The sequence below is a fragment of the Chionomys nivalis genome, chromosome 1, assembly GCF_950005125.1.
Source record: "Chionomys nivalis chromosome 1, mChiNiv1.1, whole genome shotgun sequence".
NCBI lineage: Eukaryota > Metazoa > Chordata > Mammalia > Rodentia > Cricetidae > Chionomys > Chionomys nivalis.
In genome coordinates this window covers 99,080,651-99,100,423 of record NC_080086.1, presented here as the reverse complement: position 1 = coordinate 99,100,423, position 19,773 = coordinate 99,080,651, and the positions used below count along the sequence as shown (strand labels likewise).

The 19,773-nt window shown below is 40.7% G+C and overlaps 1 protein-coding gene across 2 annotated transcripts in view; it reads right to left on the bottom strand.

Annotated features, from left to right (window-relative positions):
* Positions 1–19,773, bottom strand: part of Nbas (NBAS subunit of NRZ tethering complex) — a 319,717-nt gene that overhangs the window by 83,599 nt on the left and 216,345 nt on the right. For both annotated transcript variants that reach the window (XM_057768127.1, XM_057768135.1), the window contains exons 41-42: positions 12,598–12,827; positions 5,984–6,094 (exon numbers count right to left, since the gene is read on the bottom strand). In XM_057768127.1, coding sequence (XP_057624110.1) covers positions 5,984–6,094; positions 12,598–12,827 — 341 coding nt within the window. The remainder of the gene's footprint in view (positions 1–5,983; positions 6,095–12,597; positions 12,828–19,773) is intronic.

The window sequence follows — 19,773 nt, the reverse complement described above, 5'->3', positions numbered from 1 at the left end:
AATATTCCAAAAGTACCATAGCACAGATACAGTAACAGGCACCATCTAAAAAACAGTCATCTTGTCCTGTAGTGTCACTATCCTCATGGCAATTACTGATATCCACACTGACTTGAAGAGTAATTGCTCAGATGGACTGTAGGGGTCATAGGATGAATTGGGTAAATGTAGACTATTTTCAAAATCAACAGTAATAGATGCTTTTGAAAACACTCCTATGTGACAGATACTCTATATAGATCTCTAATTTCACACCCTGTCTCAAAAAATCAAAAACAAGTCTCTAATTTCATGGCATTTTTGCAAAAAATTGCAAAAAAATTATAAGTATATTTTGCAGGGAGGAAAACGTACGTGGATGGCTCAAAGAATTTTATCAGGAACTTTTTTTTTTTTTTTTTTTTTTTTTGATTTTTGAGACAGGGTTTCTCCGTAGCTTTTTGGTTCCTGTCCTGGAACTAGCTCTTGTAGACCAGGCTGGCCTCGAACTCACAGAGATCCGCCTGCCTCTGCCTCCCGAGTGCTGGAATTAAAGGCGTGCGCCACCACCGCCCAGCTATCAGGAACATTTTAAATAAGGGGAGTTTTGGGGCCTAGCCAGGCTTGCATTAGGGGAGTCACAGCACCAGGGCTGTGCCTGGCACAGGACAGACACTGACCCAAATAGACTGTTTTGATTATATCTACTTCAGGAACTTGTTGGCTATGTGTAAAAAGGGAACTTTAAAAATCACACCACAGCCAAAAAAAAATAAAAAATAAAAATAAATAAATAAAAATCACACCACATTCGTGCTCAGTCCTAAACAGGACATCCATATCACCTCCTCCAAGAACCAGGAAACACTGGGAAGGAGGGGGCAGAGAGAATGAATTCCTTGCTACTGCATGTGAAATGGTCATTGTAACCACCTGCCACCTCCGCCTATCATTGCTCCTGCCTCACTATTGGTTGTTCATCTCATTGTTAGGACCACCAGGTGTTAGACAGGCACAGTAACACAGCTTCACAGAATTAAACAAATGCACTGTAAACAAAAGTCACACACCTGAAAACAATATACCCCAACATAATTCTGCATCTGTTGTTTCCTTCAGAACAAAGCAGCTGTATTCTTTATAGTTTATTCTGCTCCCCAAAGGGACAGTTTACTCTTCCACATCTCTACCTGAGATGGAAGGAAACTTCCCCAAAGTGAAATAGACTAAAAACCAGTGCAGTTACTCAAATTCTTCAAGATCAGAGGCCTTTGCCTGTGTGTGCAAAAGGGACAGTACCTAACTTACCAACAAGAAGACAGTTTTGTGCTGTGTACCAGCCAAGAAAAAAAGCACCTGGGCCATCACCCCAAGGGCTAGAGAGACTGAGAGCAAAGCACAGTAAGTTTAATAAGAAGACAGAGATGGAAAATGATTCTGACACACTGATGTCTGTTCCCACCTTCCTTAGGTCTCCTTGGCTCACCATGGTCTGCTATGGGGCCTTCCTATAGCTATGGAACATCAAGAACTCACACTCGCCCACAGTCCCCTTGAGATGGAAAGAATGCTCGCCCTGCATCACTCTTCAAAGGCGGGCATCTCTTTTCATACGCGAGAGCCTTCCCCACACTGTACTGAGTTCTCCATTATGCACTGCACCTGATATTTTGGATGGGGAGGAGAGAGACAGCTCCTTATCAGAGTATGAGCTCCACAAGTTTCTAACTTGTCTAGTACCTAAAACTGTTTAGTATACAAAGTCACAAAAATATTAACATTTAATGAATAAATATAGTGCTAACTCATCAGCTAGAAATAATCTCTGGTATGAAAAAAATATACCTTGTCTAAAGCTTGAAGCTGAAAAATAAGAATTAACAAGAGCAAAGATAACAGGAATGGCGACACTAGCAAACAGAGAACCACTGGGTCACACAGGCCTCGCAGTTCCGGCTTTAAGTTTCATGACCTGCAGTTAAGGACAGTGACCCCCCTCACTGGGAAGGCAGTGACTTGGAGGATTAAGATACACACTCAAGGCTAGCAGTAGGTGGCTCTGGGCAGTAGCTCTGCATCTTGAAAGAAGATATTTTTCAAGTCCCACGCCCTTGCTACTGGGCCACACATTCACAGAGTTACTGTCATCTACAGGGTCCTCTAACCTGACTAGAGACGCCCCACGGTACAGCATTACTATGTCTGCATAAGTAACTCATCAGTTTGGAAGGTGAAAGGAGAGCATGCCACAGTAGAATAGAGAGGCCAGGAGAACCAGTGTCTGCCGGGTGGGAGCAAAAGCAGTATTTTGTTTAAAACCAGTAATAGGAACAAAGGGGGCAATAGCGAAGAAGGAGCTCGAGAACTCAAGTGTACCTGGGTGCACAGGAGGTTCAGCTTCCAGATATAGGGACCAGAAGCTAAGGAGCAGATTAGGTTTTTAGCACTTAATCACTTGCTTATGGTTGAGGAAAACAGGCTCCAGAGGAGGAGCCATCTGGTCTGGGGGATGACACCCTATGCATAACACAGCCATACCTGCACCTGTCAAGGTGGTACTGCAGGTTAAAATGAGGCAGAGGAAGGAAAAGGACCAGTGGAAAAATGAACTTCATGGGTGGACCAGGAAAGCTTTAGGGAACAGCAAAGCAATACCCTAAAGCCAAGGACAGCATTTCTGTTGTTCTACTGGTTAACTGCCCAATGGCACTGGCTTAACTAAATGTTGGGCAACTTTGACAGTATTTACAAGGCTGATTACTAATAACCAGTTAGTGTGTTTGACGAAGTCATCAGGCAAAGTGCTGCCCTTCTAAGCAAGAAACAGACCCAAACAGCACTTGGTAAATCAATATTAAGTGCACTGCCACTCACACGTAATGATGCCAGGAGGTAGCGATTTCCTGCTTTGTAATTGCTGTGCATCTGCATATTCACACTGCTCTCAGGTATAATGATATGCCAGGAGAAGCCTTGCCTGCTCCTCAATTGCCTGATAATTTGTAACATATTCAGAGACCAAGGACTCATCCTGTTTGCACAGACAACATCCCTTGTGTACCAGTCAATAAAAGAGAAAAAGATACATAATAAAAATGCCATGGTATATTTTTAAACACCACACATATCACAGAAAATATTTATTTAACCATACTACTGTGCCTAAGAATTGGTGGATGCAGCTGGGCAGTGGTGATGCATGCCTTTAATCCCACCACTCGGGAAGCAGTCAGGCAGATTTTTGTCCTGTTCTACAAGAGCTATTCTAGGACAGGCTCCAAAGCGACAGAGAAATCCTGTCTCAAAAAACAAACAAACAAAACAAAACAAAACCTAAAAAAAGAATTGGTGAATTCAGAACAATGTTTACTACCCATAGCTCCATCATCAGGGAAGAATCCGATAAATGCTCAAATGTAGACATTAACATTTCGATGATTACTAGAAATTAAACATGCTTAGGTTACAAAGAACTTTTGGCCTTTTGCAGGATTTGACCCCTTCATATCTCTACATTCCTGGAATACTCTAGACATGGCTTCCTGACAGTAAGACCCTGTTTTCACGTGTGTTTAAATCTTCTGTCAGATGCTAATTCTCTCCCAGGGCATGCAGAAGGCCTCAACATCTGTCCATGTTAGTTAGGTTTCTATTGCTGTAATGAAAAACTATGACTAAAAACACCTTGGGAGAAGAAAGGGTTTGTTTCAACTCACAGTTCTACATAAAAGTTCATCATCAAAAGCATCAGGAACTCAAGCAGGGCAGGAACCTGGAAGCAGGAGCTGATGGAGAGGCCATGGAGGGGGGCTGATTGCTGACTTGCTCCTCATGGCTTGCTCAGACTGCTTTCTTATAGAACCCAGGACCACCAACCCCAGGGACAGCACCACCTCAAATAAACTGGGCCTTCCCTTATTGATCACTAGTTAAGAAAATAAGAAAATACCCAACAGGCAGACCTTATGGTTTCCTCCTTTCAGATAACCGCAGCTTGTGTTAACACGAAACTAACCATGACACTGTCTCAGGTCTCCTCCCTTTCTCATATGAGTCCCTGCCAAGAGTACTGCAGAGGACATGCCCAGAGCTCTCAGGTCAGTCCTGTGCTCAGTCTCCTGACATCCAGCTCTCCCTGGGCAACTGAAACCTTGCCCCGCCCTTTTCAGGTACAAGTCACTCCTCCAACCTGCTTTACCTTAGTAGAGCTCCCTTACTCCCTCAGGGGAGCTGCCATGCAACAGGTGAAGCCACAGACTTTCCCTCACTGTTCCTGTCTTTACTTCATCCCAGCTTACCCACATGCTAAGTACACTATTTTGCCTTTCAAGTGTTTATAGAACTAATTCTTGCCTCTCCTATACTTTCAAAGCCCCACTCTAAGCTGGGGTAACCTGTCCTGCATGCTATTCCTACAATAGTTCCCTACCTTACCATAATCTTTCTCCCACACGCTAACCAAAGAGATCTTATTGAAGTGAAACTTTGGTAAATTACCTTTCACCTTCTATTTCACTCAAATGTTTAAATAGCCTATGGTTCTTAGAGAGATGTCAATGGTCCTTTGAGGGTCTGAAAAACTGTGTACTTAGGAGAGCATTTACCGTCTATCATATCAATACAGTACACTTTGATGAATGCTTACAATGTAGATGTTAATATTTCAGTGACTAATATAATTTCAAGATGCCAAATCATGAGCACAGCATGATCTAGTTCCTACATCTCACCCACAATCATTCCCCATGTCTGTCCTATCACAGTGACTCTCTGCCAGGCCCTCTGACTCATCATGCTCCTAATCTAAGGACCTCTGTGTTTACTAAATCACCCCCAAATGGCTCCCTTCCCCTTGTAATATAGTTAAGCCTGACTCAATATTGAGATTTCAGCTTACAATATTTCATTTTGAATTGCTATAATAAAATGCCCAGAACAGACTACTTCATGATACAAAAGTTTATTCAGATCACAGATCTATAAGCTCAAGTCCTTCATGCTAGCTGGCAGAGTCCTAAGTCTGACAGAGCACTGCAGGGTGAAGGAAAAACAGTGCACACATGCCTACACCATCTTATATAGTCACTCTACTGTGATGACTTAATCCAATCCCAATCACCTTCCCAAGGCTGATCTAAACAGCACAGCAGGGTTATTGCTCCTTTACTGTCCCCCAGTGGGATTAAATTTCAACAAGTAAACACTTGGAGGCTATAAAACCATACCCAAACCATAGCACAGCTCAACTATTATGCTCTCAGGAAAGCCTTTCCTAAGTATTCTATTTTCATAACTGGATTTTCTACATAGAGAATAAAAATTTTATTTTCATACTTGCCTAAGTCATTACTCAAATTGTCTTGTAACTTCCACTGTAGACTCCAAGATGCCAAGATACCCACCCTTGTCTCCCATTACTAAAGTGCCATATCACACCCAGTACCAGCCTGGCTAGCTCAGTCGGTAGAGAATGGGACTCTTAATCCCAGGGTCGTGGGTTCAAGCCCCACATTGAATGCCAGATGTAGCTAGGCATATTCTCTATCCTGCTGGTTCCCCTGGACTGGTTTTTTTCTGCCCACCTGTTCCTGAAGCTGCTTATGAAATAACTACTCTAATGCTCATTATTAGTTACAATTGTTTGGTCAATGTCTTAGGCTTCTTATAGGCTAGCTCTAACTATTAAATTAGCCCATTTCTATTAATCTGTGTATTGCCACAAGGCTGGAGCTTACCAATGTGGCAGGTTACTCCTTCAGCAGCTACATGATGTCCCCCTGACTCCTCCTACTCTCTATCTTTTATCAGATTTCCAGCCTGGCTTTATTATGCTAAGGCACAGACCAACACAGTTTTATACATCAATAAAACCCACACATACACAGAAGAACATCCAACATCAACATCCTAATTTACAGCTAAGAAGAACACTGAAATTACTGGTTTTAAACAAGAGTCTGAAGAGATAGGCATGGACATCAATGTGCATGTCAACTGTACTTACCCACTGTCACTGAACAGGAACTCCAAATGGGTCATGAAGACTTCCCACGTTGAGATGCCATACCGCTGTGCCAGTGAAAGGGCGATGCTGTAGACATTTTCCTCAAGGGTCCTTCAGGAGTGTCCGCCAAGCACAGAAAGGGGAAAGAGAAAAAATAGATGACCCTAATCAGCAAAGAAAATTCTCTTTAGGGCATAGGGCCATGTCAGAGAGGGCTGTGTATTTTGTATTCATAGCTCTTGAGAATGCAATAAAAAAGCTTCCCAGCTCCCACTCACAGGGCTGCAAGGCAGGTTAGCAGGAACCTATTTGCCAGCGGCTCCCTGTCAAAAGGTAATTCTGACTCCAGGAGACACCTGACCATGTGAGGAAACATTCTAATTGCCACAAATAGGATGGGATTTGTAGTCATGAACCAGGTATGATACTGAATATCCTGCCAAGCATAGTATGGTCTTCCCCAAGACAGGATTCCCCAGTCAAATGGCAATAGTGCTGAGGAATAAATAGTAAGAATTCTGATTCAGACTCTATAGTCACAGAGTGATGGAGGTGGGTCATCTTTCTATCTGTTGTTTCATTGGTTAAGTAATAAAGAAACTGCCTTGGCCCCTTTAATAGGACAAAAATTAGGTAGGCGGAGTAAACAGAACAGAATGCTGGGAGAAAGAAGCCGAGTCAGGAGTCGCCATGATTCTCTCACTCCAGACAGATGCAGGTAAAGATCTTTCCTGGCAAGCCAGCTCGTGGTACTACACAGAATATTAGAAATGGGTTAGATCAATATGTAAGAGCTAGCCAATAAGAGGCTGGAACTAATGGGCCAGGCAGTGATTAAAAGAATACAGTTTCCGTGTAATTATTTCGGGTAAAGCTAGCCGGGTGGCGGTGGGAAGCAGCCCTGCCGCTTATATTACAACAACAGAGACATTTAAAAACATAGAAGTATGCTGTGGGATAATGCTCTTGTACATTGTAAAGATTTGTCACTCATATTGGTTTAATAAAATACTGATTGATCAGTAGCCAAGCAGGAAGTATAGGCGGGGAAACCAGACTAAGAGAGTACTGGGAAAAAGAAAGGCAGAGATGCAGTCACCAGCCAGATGTAGAGAAGGCAAGATAAGAATGCTTACTGAAAGCCGGGCAGTGGTGGCGCACGCCTTTAATCCCAGCACTTGGGAGGCAGAGGCAGGTGGATCTCTGTGAGTTCGAGACCAGCCTGGTCTACAAGAGCTAGTTCCAGGACAGGCTCCAAAACCACAGAGAAACCCTGTCTCGAAAAACCAAAAAAAAAAAAAAAAAAAAAAAAAAAAAAAAAAAAAAACAAAGAATGCTGAGACAAGGTACCAAGCCAAGTGGCTAAACATAGATAAGAATTATGGATTAATTTAAAATGTAAGAGCTAGTTAATAATAAGCCTGAGCTAACAGGCCAAACAGTTTATAATTAATATAAGCCTCTGTGTGTTTCTTTGGGATTGAACAGCTGCAGAGCCGGGCAGGAGAGAAACTTCTGTCTACAAATGGTGCCCAAATATTTGGCAAGAATTTCTACATAAAGTCTAATAAAGCTTTAAAAAGAAAAGGATTCTAGACAGACAAGAACATAGTCAAGTGCAGATTTTTGTTAACTGTCTTTTTTCCAGTAGCCTCTGTTTGTTGGCCTCAAGTACAGGCACAGCTCCTTTGAGAGAGGCTTCCTGAATCAGTGTTAGAGGCAAAAATCTCACAGCTATTTTAAGAGACTCTGCCACCAAACACTTCAATGGTGTTTATGAGCTGCCTACATCAGGGTTCTTGGTGGTGGCATGGACCTAAAACTCCACAGAGCTGTGGCAATAAATGTGGCTCCTGCTAGTACATCTGGCATGAAGATTCCCAAAAAGCTAAGGAATGGACTGGAACCTGCCACCAGAGTTTCAGTTTTAATCCCAGCCATACCACTTAGCAGATTAAAGACTCATGTGGTCAGAAAAGATAGAGATATTCAGTAAAGACAGATTCAGAGGAAAAGAACAAACCTCTATCCAGTTTACAATATTTAAAAAAACATATAGGCTTGGGAGAGAAAAGAAAATGGATAGTAGTCCCTAAAAACAAAAAAACAGAGTAGTCAGGTGTGACAGCACATGCTTTTAATCCCAGCACTAGGGAGGCAGAGGCAGGCAGATCTCTGTGAGTTCGAGACTAACCTGGTCTACAGAGTAAGTTCTAGGACAGTCAAAGATATACAGAGAAACCGTGTCTCAAAAGACAAAACATAAAAAATAAACAGAGTTTTTAAAAAGCCACATAAAGAGGGAAAACACACAGAGAACCTGGATACTGTATGTTATTAGATTGTCTTTGACTGGTGAGGAAGGGGCAACAGCTGCTAAAACATGCTGCTGAATTTATTCAACCTATATATTTTGAAAATGCCTTGACTTCAAAATTTAAGTCAAAAGATATGTAACTTTGGAGAAGAGGTTTTGCTTTTTTTCCCCACTGGAAATGAGAGGTTGTGGATATATTCTGGGTTAAGAAAAATAATATTTGATTGAGGAAAACCCCTGAAAATTTTACAATAGGAACGGACTGCCTAGATGATCCAATGTTTCAGAGCACCTCTGTTGCAGTTTACTCTGAGTTCTACATCCAGCACAGCTTCAAAACTGTCGGCTGAGATGATCCAGCCTCACAGAATACTCCAGTCAGAACTTGACCATAATTCTAAATTTTATTTGGGTCCCTATAAGATGATCAGCACCCTCAATCAGCAGGAAGTAACCTAGAAAACTATGTTCACATTTCCGAAAAAAAATGAATCATGAATGTTTACCTTTGTTTAGTGTGTTGGTTACAAGTTGTTATGGATAATGATCAGAAAAAAAAAAGCTAAACAAAGTTAATTAGATTCAGGGTCTTGCTCTGAAAAGAAAAAAGGGCAAAATTCTATGGGATAATTGTGGGAACAGAAACAGATGTGAGCCTGTTCCACCTTGACTAGAGGTCAGAGTGTTTGAGCTTCTTTTTGCTCTTTCAAAGTTGTTGGTAATAGGTATAGCTACAAAACAAGATATCCAAACCTAGGGTGTGCTTACTTGGTGTTTTGGACATTAAGATGGCCCATAAAGGTGGATCCTTTCTGTAATGACCAAAGGTCAGAGAATTCAAGCATACTTCTGCTCCTTCACTTAAAATAGGAGGTTGAAGCCAGGTAGTGGTGATGCACACCTTTAATCTCAGCACTTGGGAGGTAGAGGCAGGTGGATCTCTGTGAGTTCAAGGCCAGCCTGAGGCCAGCCTGATCTACAAGAGCTAGTTTCAGGACAGGCTCCAAAACTACAGAGAAACCCTGGCTCAAAAAAAAATAAATAAAAAATAAATAAAGAAGGAAGTAAATAAGTAAATAGATAAACAAATAAATAAACAGGAGGTTGACATAGGGAGGGGCTGCCTACAGGATACTTGGTATAGGGTGTGTTCACAACATATTCATGCCCAAAATATCCAAATCCTTTACTCAGAAAACAATGGTTTGATGTCTCAAGTACTGAAGTAAGGAACTGTTCTGGTTGTCCTTTGTGTCATGTTAAAGCAGTTTTTTGCCTTCTTCTCCCCCTTTTGTATTGGGGTATAAGAGCATTTGAAAATTAAACATGGGTGAATTCAATATTCAGTATACACTGAGTTGCCCTCCCAGTACTATCTTATGTATCTGTGTTTCTCTTATAGCTCTGTTCCTTTTGCTTAATAATTCTAATCCTCATGCTCCTACCCTCGAACACATGAGTTTTGCTGAAGCTGTTCTTCAACAGATAAAGCTCTTGTACACTGTAAAGATATGTCACTTGCACTGGTTTAAGAAAACACTGATTGGCTAGTATCCAGGCAGGAAGGATAGGCAGGGAAATCAGACTAGGAAAATTCTGGGAAGAAGAAAGGCAGAGATGCAGTCACCATCCAGAAGCAGAGGAAGCAAGATAAGAATCTCTTACTGAGACAAGGTTCCAAGCCATGTAGCTAAACATAGATAAGAATTATGGGTAATTTAACTTGAAAGAGCTATTTAGTAAGAAGACTGTGCTAATAGGACAAACAATCTATAATTAGTATAAGCCTCTGTGTGTTTCTTTGGGACTGAACAACTGCAGGGACCAGGTGGGACAGAAATTTATGTCTACAGAAGTGAACAAAAATGACTTCTGTTTGTTTTCTGCATTGTCATGTATTATGCTGTTTCAGTCATAAAAACAAGCAAGATGTTTTGGGCACACACAATTGCAGTTGAATAGGAAATGAGACATGAAATAGTAATTGTTTTTTTTAAAAAAATTCTAAAATATTGTGAGAATTGGAAGTAAGAGTAACACATTTGACCTGAAGAATGAAGAACAAACCAAGATCACCTAAGCACCAGTGCCAACAGGCCAGTCTGAGAGATTTTGATAAATGGAGCAAGTAGATCATACTCAAGAAAAGTGCACGGTCCTCAAGCCTAAGGGACCTATAACTTTCTCTGTAGTCAACAAAGATCTGGTGGGAGGTTTAAGCTAGGAAATGGCCTCACATTGGAAAGGGATGTAAAGAGTCAAAGAAAATGGTTCAGAGTAGTAACATGAAAGATACTGCAGAGATCCTGCTCCTATGGTAGAGAAATAGAAGATGGAACTCTTGGATGGAAGGTTCTTGGAGCAACCACAGAAGCATCAAGGAAATCTGAGGACAATCTCAGTGGTCAGTCTCCAGTTGCCTACTACCTTTTGAGTCAAGGTCTCTCACTGGCCTGGGTCTTTGCCACACAGCTAAGGGTAGTTGGTCCCCAAGCTCTCTGAGAGCTGTCATCTTTACCTGCCTTTTCACCATCACTGGGATTGTAAGACAATATCACAATGTCTGGCTTTTTACATAGATTCTGGGGAATCAAATTCAGATTCCCACATGGCAAGCACTTTACCAGCTGAGCTAGCACTCCAGCCCTGCACTGGTGTCTATCACTTTGTGGGGATGAGAAGGAATGAAATTATGTTATACCCTCTTCAAAGTTGCCTGCCTTCCCAAAGACATGCAGGCAATGTAAGACCCAAGGAGCAAACACTAACTTACAAATGACAAGGGGTGGGAAGAAGTATGGCTACATTGTGCATAATTGGAGATAGAATGGCAAAAATACTGCCCTAAACACTAGAATCTCCACCAACTTAGAAATGGCAAAGCTCAAACCCCACTGAAACTATGAGAGATTTTAAACAAACCATCCAAGGACCGCAGTGTATCTTTCTAAACCACAGAATATAAAAGAATCTATTATATATTTATCAAAAGCATACATTTATCCTTGAGGACATACTTCAAATAGCATAGCTAGCTGCACACATAGAAAAAAACTCCAGCAAAATGTAACTAATAATCTAAGACACTTTCTTCCTCACAATATTGTATTCTGCATAATCATCTTCTCATAAAAAACCATCAACATGCCAGCAAGATTACAAATGACCAAAAAAAAAGCACACTGGGTCTAGAAGGAAACCCAGGCTCAAGTCCTAGCTGTGTGACCTTGAACAACTCCTTAAAAACCTGTTTCTCAGATTCTTCTTCTAGAAGCAACGAAGTTGGACTATGCACTAACTTAGGATACCGTCAAGTCAGACATTAATTGACTCTGAAGCTGACCTTTCAGGAGAAATGATTAAGAGGAAGCCACTTCTTAATTGAGACTGGCACAGGCTTTCTCCACTCTTTCCTTCGGCTCTCTCACACACCGCCTGGAGGAAGATCCAGACCTCAGACCTCACAGAAAATCCAGATACCTTCAAGAGCAAAGAGGTCCAGGATAATATAGTTACCAGAGACTGGCAATACTTCTTTGCCACTTTGTAAGAATTTAAAGGATCATATTGAACAATATCATACCATTACCACCATCAAAATAATTTTTGGTATTTCAAAGGAATTTCTCAGGAAACACAAATAACTATCCTATCAGCAAACACACAATCTAACCAAAGTCTCAATACCATAATACTAACTTGCATGGCCCGCTAGAGCTTCCTTGAGAGTGGAAACAATGTACAAGAAGGCACACCATGTTGTGGTAGAGATGTAACAGACCCAAATTAAGATCAAACTTCTAGATTTTATCACCCATGTAAACTTTGCCACTGACCATCCCTAAGCCGCAACTTCTTTTTAATTTAATAAATGCAGATAAGAATACTTTTATATCACAGGTCTGTCTATAGGATGGAAAACTTCAGATGAAGCCATTTCATTTTTAAAGTCCCATCACACACACTATCCTTCTTTACCAAGGCATCGCCCAGGTCCCCAGAACTGACACAATTCTGGAACTGGGTTACCAAGACTTAGATGCTTAACAGCAACCAACAATGAAACCCCAACACAATTCAGAGCTACTACCGAAATTAATAGGCTCACAAGTCTGTGTCTGCTTATGATAGACTTTTCTAGCTTAACACTACTTAGATAGTCTATGTGCTATCTATTCCTCACAGGATTGGGAAAGTTGGAGAAAGGTTCCTAACAACTGTGCGTGCTAATTCATGAATTCAACTAATTCTTCTGCATTGTGAACCCACCCCCTCAGGAAACAAGGTAAGCACTTACTCTGCAAGGCCCAGGATGGTTTCTCTTTTGTATTGGTCATCAGCAGTAAACCGTTGCACATCTACACCCTTCCGCAGGCCCTGAAGGAGCTGAGCCTGGGTGAAATCTAGGAGACGCTCATTGTAGTAGTGAAGCTGCTTGGTCAGGGACACGAGGTCCTCAGGCCAGGACTCATGTCCATGTTGAGCCACATGCCTGGTAACCATCTTGATTAACATTTTGGGGTCAACCTGTGAAAGTTGAAGAAGAATGTATTTTATACATTTTGGGGCATACATATATGAACAGGTATATAAAATGAGTAGAAGACAGCTCCTGGAAATCTAAATGGTACTTCCCACTACTGGGTACATTAGTCATAGTCTCCTAAAAGCCAACTGTAGAGGTGGCACTTAATGCAACTCAAAGAAAGGATGCAGAGCTGAGCTTTTTGTACTCCTGCTTTGATCTTTTTTCCATCTTAAAAACTTTCTGAACAACTTAAGAATTTATATTTTCAGCTTTTCAATTATCATAAACCTGTATCACATTTTTGTTCTAACTTGCTGATCACTTTTAATAATTCATTCTGCGAAGACATTCTCATCCTCCCACTGCCTTTGTATATACCCTAAATACTCTCAGTAAGAAAGGTACAGATTAATAACCTCCCTATAGAAGGTAGACAGCAAAGGAGAGGAATGTTCTTTTCAGGGAACAGGTGAAGAAAGCAAAAATAAAAACTTACGCTTGCAAAAGTCAAAAGAACTTCTAGATATAAAGAAAGTGTTGCAATCATCAATGGATTTCACTATTGACTCTGATTTGTCACTCAAAAGGACATGGGGCCTATGGTTCTTGGTAGCATCTCAAAAAGCAATATTATTATTCAAATAGAATAAAACGGCTAATCCAACAGATATAAGAGCAGGTAAATTGGTGGTTAAGTGGTTATACTTATTAATTGACGTGTGTGTGTGTGTGTGTGTGTGTGTGTGTGTGTGTGTGTGTGTTGAAACTCAATAAAGCAAAACAGACTCAGTCATGATTCTGGAAACACAAATACCATCACACTATGACACTAACTCACTCTATCCTGATTGTTAGGAGACAAACTACATATTTTATAATAAGTAAGTTTAGAAAGAAAAAACACACACACACAGTCTTTGTTTCTCAGAACTCTATTCTTAATGATGGTAAGCTGTCAACATTTTAGCAAGAAAATCCATTATTCTGAGCTACACTGGAGATTTGTCAATGTTGAGTCTATTCAACCAAACCTGGCCTGACAGTGGCTCTCTTCATCCTATTATGGAACAGTCTGGAGGCATAGATAAAAACCAATTAGAGAAGTACTAGATTCTAACAGGTGGCATTTCATTTTTTTCCTAAGTCTCTATATATTAGGTCCTAATCTCAAAAAAAACATGACATTAAATTCTACTACAGGAAGCCATAGGGCCATATTAATTCTTTTAAGATACATTTTTAAAGAAATACAATTGTTCTGTTCTATTCCTTAACTCTTATCACTGCTACCATTTTCATCTTAGTTATTTACCAACTGAAGGTATTCAATATCAGTGGTTATTTTGCTGCACATTGTTTGGTTAGTTACTTCATGGCCAGATAAATTGTTGTGGTCAGTTAAATTGCTTAATAAATTATCTCAAATATCTCCAATGTTTAAAAAAAATCAGTGGCCTTTACAATTGAAGTTTACCTGGAATTAAAAATATTTTTTCATATGTTCTTTTACAAAAAATGGGGGGTACACTAGTAGTGCAGGAGAATTGTCTGTAATCTGTCAATCAGGTTTTAAATAAATGCTGATTGGCCAGGCAGGAAGTATAGGTGGAAAAACCAGACAGGAAGTAGAAATGATGCAATGAGAACAGGAGAATTCTGGGAAGGAGGAAGTTGATTCCTCACACTCCTGCCCAGACCACTGAAGCAGCAGGATGTGATCTGCCCCACTGAAAAAGGTACTAAGCCACATGGCTAACATAGATCAGAATAATGGGTTAATATAAGCTACAAGAGCTAATAAGTAGCCTGACCTAATAGGCCAATCAGCTTTATAACTTATAAAGATCTCTGTGTGATTTTCTTTGGGGCTTGCTGGCTGTGGGGAACTGGAAAGGGCAGAAACCCCAACAAGTAGGCCCTCCTCATGTTACACAATAAGTACCAAACAATGTATTATGAGAATGTACCCTGCTACTCTAGATTTGCAACCTACTGAGAGAGACAAGGAAGCAAGCATTAGTAAGATGGTAAACACAATGAGCTTGGGATGCTACAGGGAAACAGAACACGACAGAAAAATCTTCTTGGAAGAGCAATAGCTATGCTAACATCAGAAGGGCCCCAAGAAATATAAAGATATATTCCAGCAAGGGTTAGATATAAACATTTTAGTGTCTAAAATTATTAATAAAAACTGACTGAATGAATAAATGAATAATAAATAAATTAGAAAACTGGAAGCAAGGTTCAAACAGCTTTAGAAGCCTAAGAGAAAATATACAAACCAAGATGGCATAAAGGAGGGCTCCAAAAAAAAAAAAAAGTAATGTAAAACTTGCTGAAAGATATTTGAAAAACCTTATGGCAACTGTTGTTACATAATTTGTGCTTCTCTTCTCTTATTATATCATAATTTCTGGAGGAAAGAGCCCATGAGCATGTCATAAATCCATCTTTTCTAGAACACAATAGAATCTTCTACAAAAATAAGGTGCTTGGTGAAGTGTTCTGAGTTTTAAATCAGTAGTTATAGTTTACATTCTTGTTCCCCACCTGGTAGAGGGGTAATTCAGAGTTCATTTTCTCTGTTTCTTCACGAAGAAAGACTGTTAGTCAACACCCTCTTTGGTTTGTTGGAAAACACAAGTAAGGTATTTTTTTAAATTTTTATTAGTTCTTTGAGAATTTTGTACATTTCAATCATATTTACCCTCCCTTCTCTAAGACTTTCCAAATCTAACCCCCTTCTATTCCCACCCAAATTAGCATGTTCTGTGCTAATTTATGCTGCCCAAATAGTCATGAATGTGTGATTTTCTACTAGAGCTTTGCCGACTTTATCTCTTAGAGAACATGGACCCTTCCTTTCTCAGAGCTAACAACTGCCAAAAGCTCCATGGCTGGGCGGAACCTCATGGCCAACTCTGTTCTCTATGCTGGAAACTGGTCTGGTTTGGGCTTCTCTGGGTCATGTGCATGCTGACATCACCATGGTGAGTACCTCCTTATACTCATCCACTGCCTCTAGCTCTTACACTCCCCCCCTTTTCACTGATCCCCGAGTCTTTGGAAGACAGGGTACAGAATACATGACTCTTAGGGGCTGACTCTTCCAGTCTCAGTCTCTGTACTTGGGACTGTTGTGGTCTCTGTGCTGACTATCATCTATGGCAAACAGAAGGTTACTTAACAAACCACTCCTTTCTCTCCACTGTTTATGAAAACAAGCTACACCCATAGCTTACTTTCAAGGAATTAAAAAGTAGCAATTGACTAGAGGTACTCTTAAGCAGTTCACAGAAGGATCTGAATAGATGCTGAGTGCAGAACCAGAGGCTACCAGTCTAGGGAATGCCATGAAGGGAGGAATTATTTCCTTTCTTGATTCTCCTGGTGCTCAGTTTCTACGAGGGGGGGCAGGATGAGCTTTACTGGATGATCACCTTCCTAAGATTAAACTCCTATGAATGCACACAAACTCAATCATTAAAATAAGATAAATCCTCACAAATCCCTCCAGGTGTGGAAATGAGGGTACATCTCTACTGCATGCTTCCACTAAGTATTCAGAACCAATTTCTTTGTAAAGACATATTTTCAGACCAACAGATGATAGTTAACAGAGTCGCACAAGCTGAAACAGCTTAATCTCGTCTCCTTTGCTGTGAAACTAGTCCTGCATGAATAGTTCTTATTTCACAACTTTGTACATCAAATTTATTCACATTACCTATGAAATGTTTAAGAACAAAACCCCAGTACTGCCGGGCGGTGGTGGCGCACGCCTTTAATCCCAGCACTTGGGAGGCAGAGGCAGGTGGATCTCTGTGAGTTCGAGACCAGCCTGGTCTACAAGAGCTAGTTCCAGGACAGGCTCCAAAACCACAGAGAAACCCTGTCCCGAAAAACCAAAAAAAAAAAAAAAAAAAAAAAAAAAAAACCCAGTACTGAAGTGTTCAGGATGGAAGGCTGAGACTTCTTACACCTGTGCTGAGTGAGTCCCTGCTAACAGAACAACCCGGAGGACAGGTGTCTCCTAAGGCCATTTCTGTATTAAGGTGGGCAGGGACCATTCTATAGTACAGGTAGAGCTGTTTTCATACCTATGTGGGTGTGGGAAGGTTGAGAATAGTTACATTTCCCAACCAGTCTTTCCTGCTCAAACAATAACAGAACTTTATGCTTGGCTCCCTGAGTACACCTCTTTAGAGAATTATGCTTAACAAGTGCATGAATTATCATAATATCTGTTATGTTTGACATGATATTTTTCAATATTTCAAATGACTGTGGAAGACATGAGAAAAAGAGACAAGTTTCACAAAAACATTCTAAGAAAAAGTAAAATTTCTTCTGCAGGAGAAATAACTGAATTGGCCTCAAAGGCCTTGATTCCTGGCATTTCTTCCTCATCAAGTCCTATGGTTTTAAACTTGAAGTGATTTCTTCAATACAATCCTTGTAAAGACTATACGCAGCAAGCAGGAAGAGTACTGTAAACTCACCTGCTCTGTGGATTACTTGCCTACTGACACCATTATCTCCTCTCTTTCTAAAGGGACTTAGCTGGTTATTATTACTTCTAAAACTCAACTTAAATTTTAGTGAAAATTTCCCCATGCAATCATGACATTTCTCAAAATATTCTAAAATAATTTTTGATTCACTCCAATACTTTATTTGATACACACATTCAGTCATTTCTCCAAATGTAAACATTTGAAACTTTGAAAAGTGTTTTCACAAGAACTTCACATCAACCCAGCAAGGGGTGCGGTTGGGGCGGGGTGGCAGACAAGCTGTTTTAATCTTCTGTACCTGCTTTGTACTTCAGGGGCCTGCAGCTGCAGTCATATAGCTGGGAAGAAAACTCAAACCACACGGCCTTCCACACACTGTCTCTATGCCACTAAGTCATGTCTCTGAGTGCTCTACAACCAGCCTTACACCTAACTTTACTTGGGAATTCTTGCTGTTTAGAGTATTCTCTAACATCCATTTTCTTGTCTTTCTACCCCACCCTGTTCTCCCAGAAGTTTGAAGACATGACTCGCAAATGTGGAAGCTTTCAGCCTCTAAGAAGACTAAAAGACGTTGTGGTTAGGGTTAGCTTTGAAATCTTCCATACTCAATGTTCAAGTGATAATGCAAAATATCACACAGGCTACAAAAACCTACCAGCATAAAAAGGCACCAAAACCTCTAAAACGGAAAGTATGAAGAGTCATTCTATTTACCTTCGAAGCAGTAAAAATTCTTCAAGGGCTGAATAAAATATGTCTTTAAAGAATATAGTCAAGGTCTTATGACACCAAGGTATACACAAGTATTTACAAAAATGTCTACTCACTGATACTACTGAAGCAGCAAAAAAGGAGTTAGTCTATTGTGTTTGACAGTCTCCATTTCTTGGTAATACTGCTTGTGATATTGTAAGTGGTATGGGATCCCCGTTAGGGCTGTTATTTTGAGATAGTGTTCTACTTAGTAATTTCTATTAGTAACTTACACACACACACTTTAGAAATAGTTTTTCATGAAATTTGGGATATAATCCCTGTTGCATTTGCTTCTCTAGCCTATAAAGCTAAAGGACATGTCTCCGTTTTTAACTGATATTGGCTCAGGACTTTACAAATGACAGCAAGACCACACTTCCAAATACATTTACCACAACCACAAAGGTCAGATGGGAGTGAAAAGCAAGGCACAGCACAATCTATCTGAAATAAATTTCTCTTAAATGTGAATTTCCAATCTGCAGTTGGACAGGTATAAAATGGAAACAGAATTTACTGAATACCACCTTCTGTAGCTGTACGTTCGCCTACATGTGGATTATGTAGTAAAAGAGATCAAATTAGGACAAACATTAGAAGAGGGAGTAATTTTCTGTTACTCATTTACCAATCATTGTATAAAACTGAAGAGAACTATTGGCGAGAGGCTGTCCCAAATGCCACCCCAAAATTCTGGTGAGTTCCAGCTACTGCAGGCTGGCTCAGGGCAGCACCACTTTCATAGTGCACAGGCAGGATCCTATCAGCTACCGGGGGGGGGGGGGGGGTCCCTGCACACGAAGCCACAGGGAGTAGAGAGCATGAAAAGACTGGGGAACCAGAACCACTGCACTGACAACGAGGGAAAGGCAAGCTTCGCTGGGTATTCTTATGTGGAGACAACAAACTGAAACCACTTTCATCTCACTTTCCAGGATGACTCATCAGGACTTTGTCATATTTAATTCCAAATTCAGCAGTGCTGTCTGATGCAGGGGAAGCCGTTGATGAGTCAAAGAACGGGTCATCAGTCTTCAGAACACTCCTGTGTACTCCAAGCCTCCAGTTCACCCAACTGCCCCTCCTTCCTCCAGTCAGGGCAGGTCAGGCCTCACATTTACTCATCTGAAGCTCCTAGTGTCCTAATGTCCCACTGCACAGCACAGCAGTGGACTAGAGTTCTTAATTTATGTACATACCAGTTAGCAGTCACTGAGGATGCATAGGGAATTAGGTCCTAAAGATACAGGAAAAAACGGGATTTCTGTCCTCAAATACAGTCAGTGACTTTAGAGGAGACACATTGGCATCACCTATAATATCCTGAAAGAACCTTTTACCCTGAGAACACAAGCAAGGAATAAAGAGATGAGAGAAAGTGGCCCATGCCTATGGAGGAGGCAGGAAGGGCATCAGAGAAGGTACCTTGGCTCAGATTCATTTGTCCACAGTGGGGAGTAGATAGCTGGGCAGAAAGGATTATATCCACATATCGACACAGGTACACACAAGATTTTAGTTTTGAGAAATAAAGTATCAGAACAGCTAGAATACAATCTCTGAAAGAGGCAATGTCGGGAACCAGGCCTGAGGGATAGGAAAGAGAGGCAGTTCACTGGGGGTTTATCTGTCATGCACAGGAGCTTAGAATTCATATTACAGACAC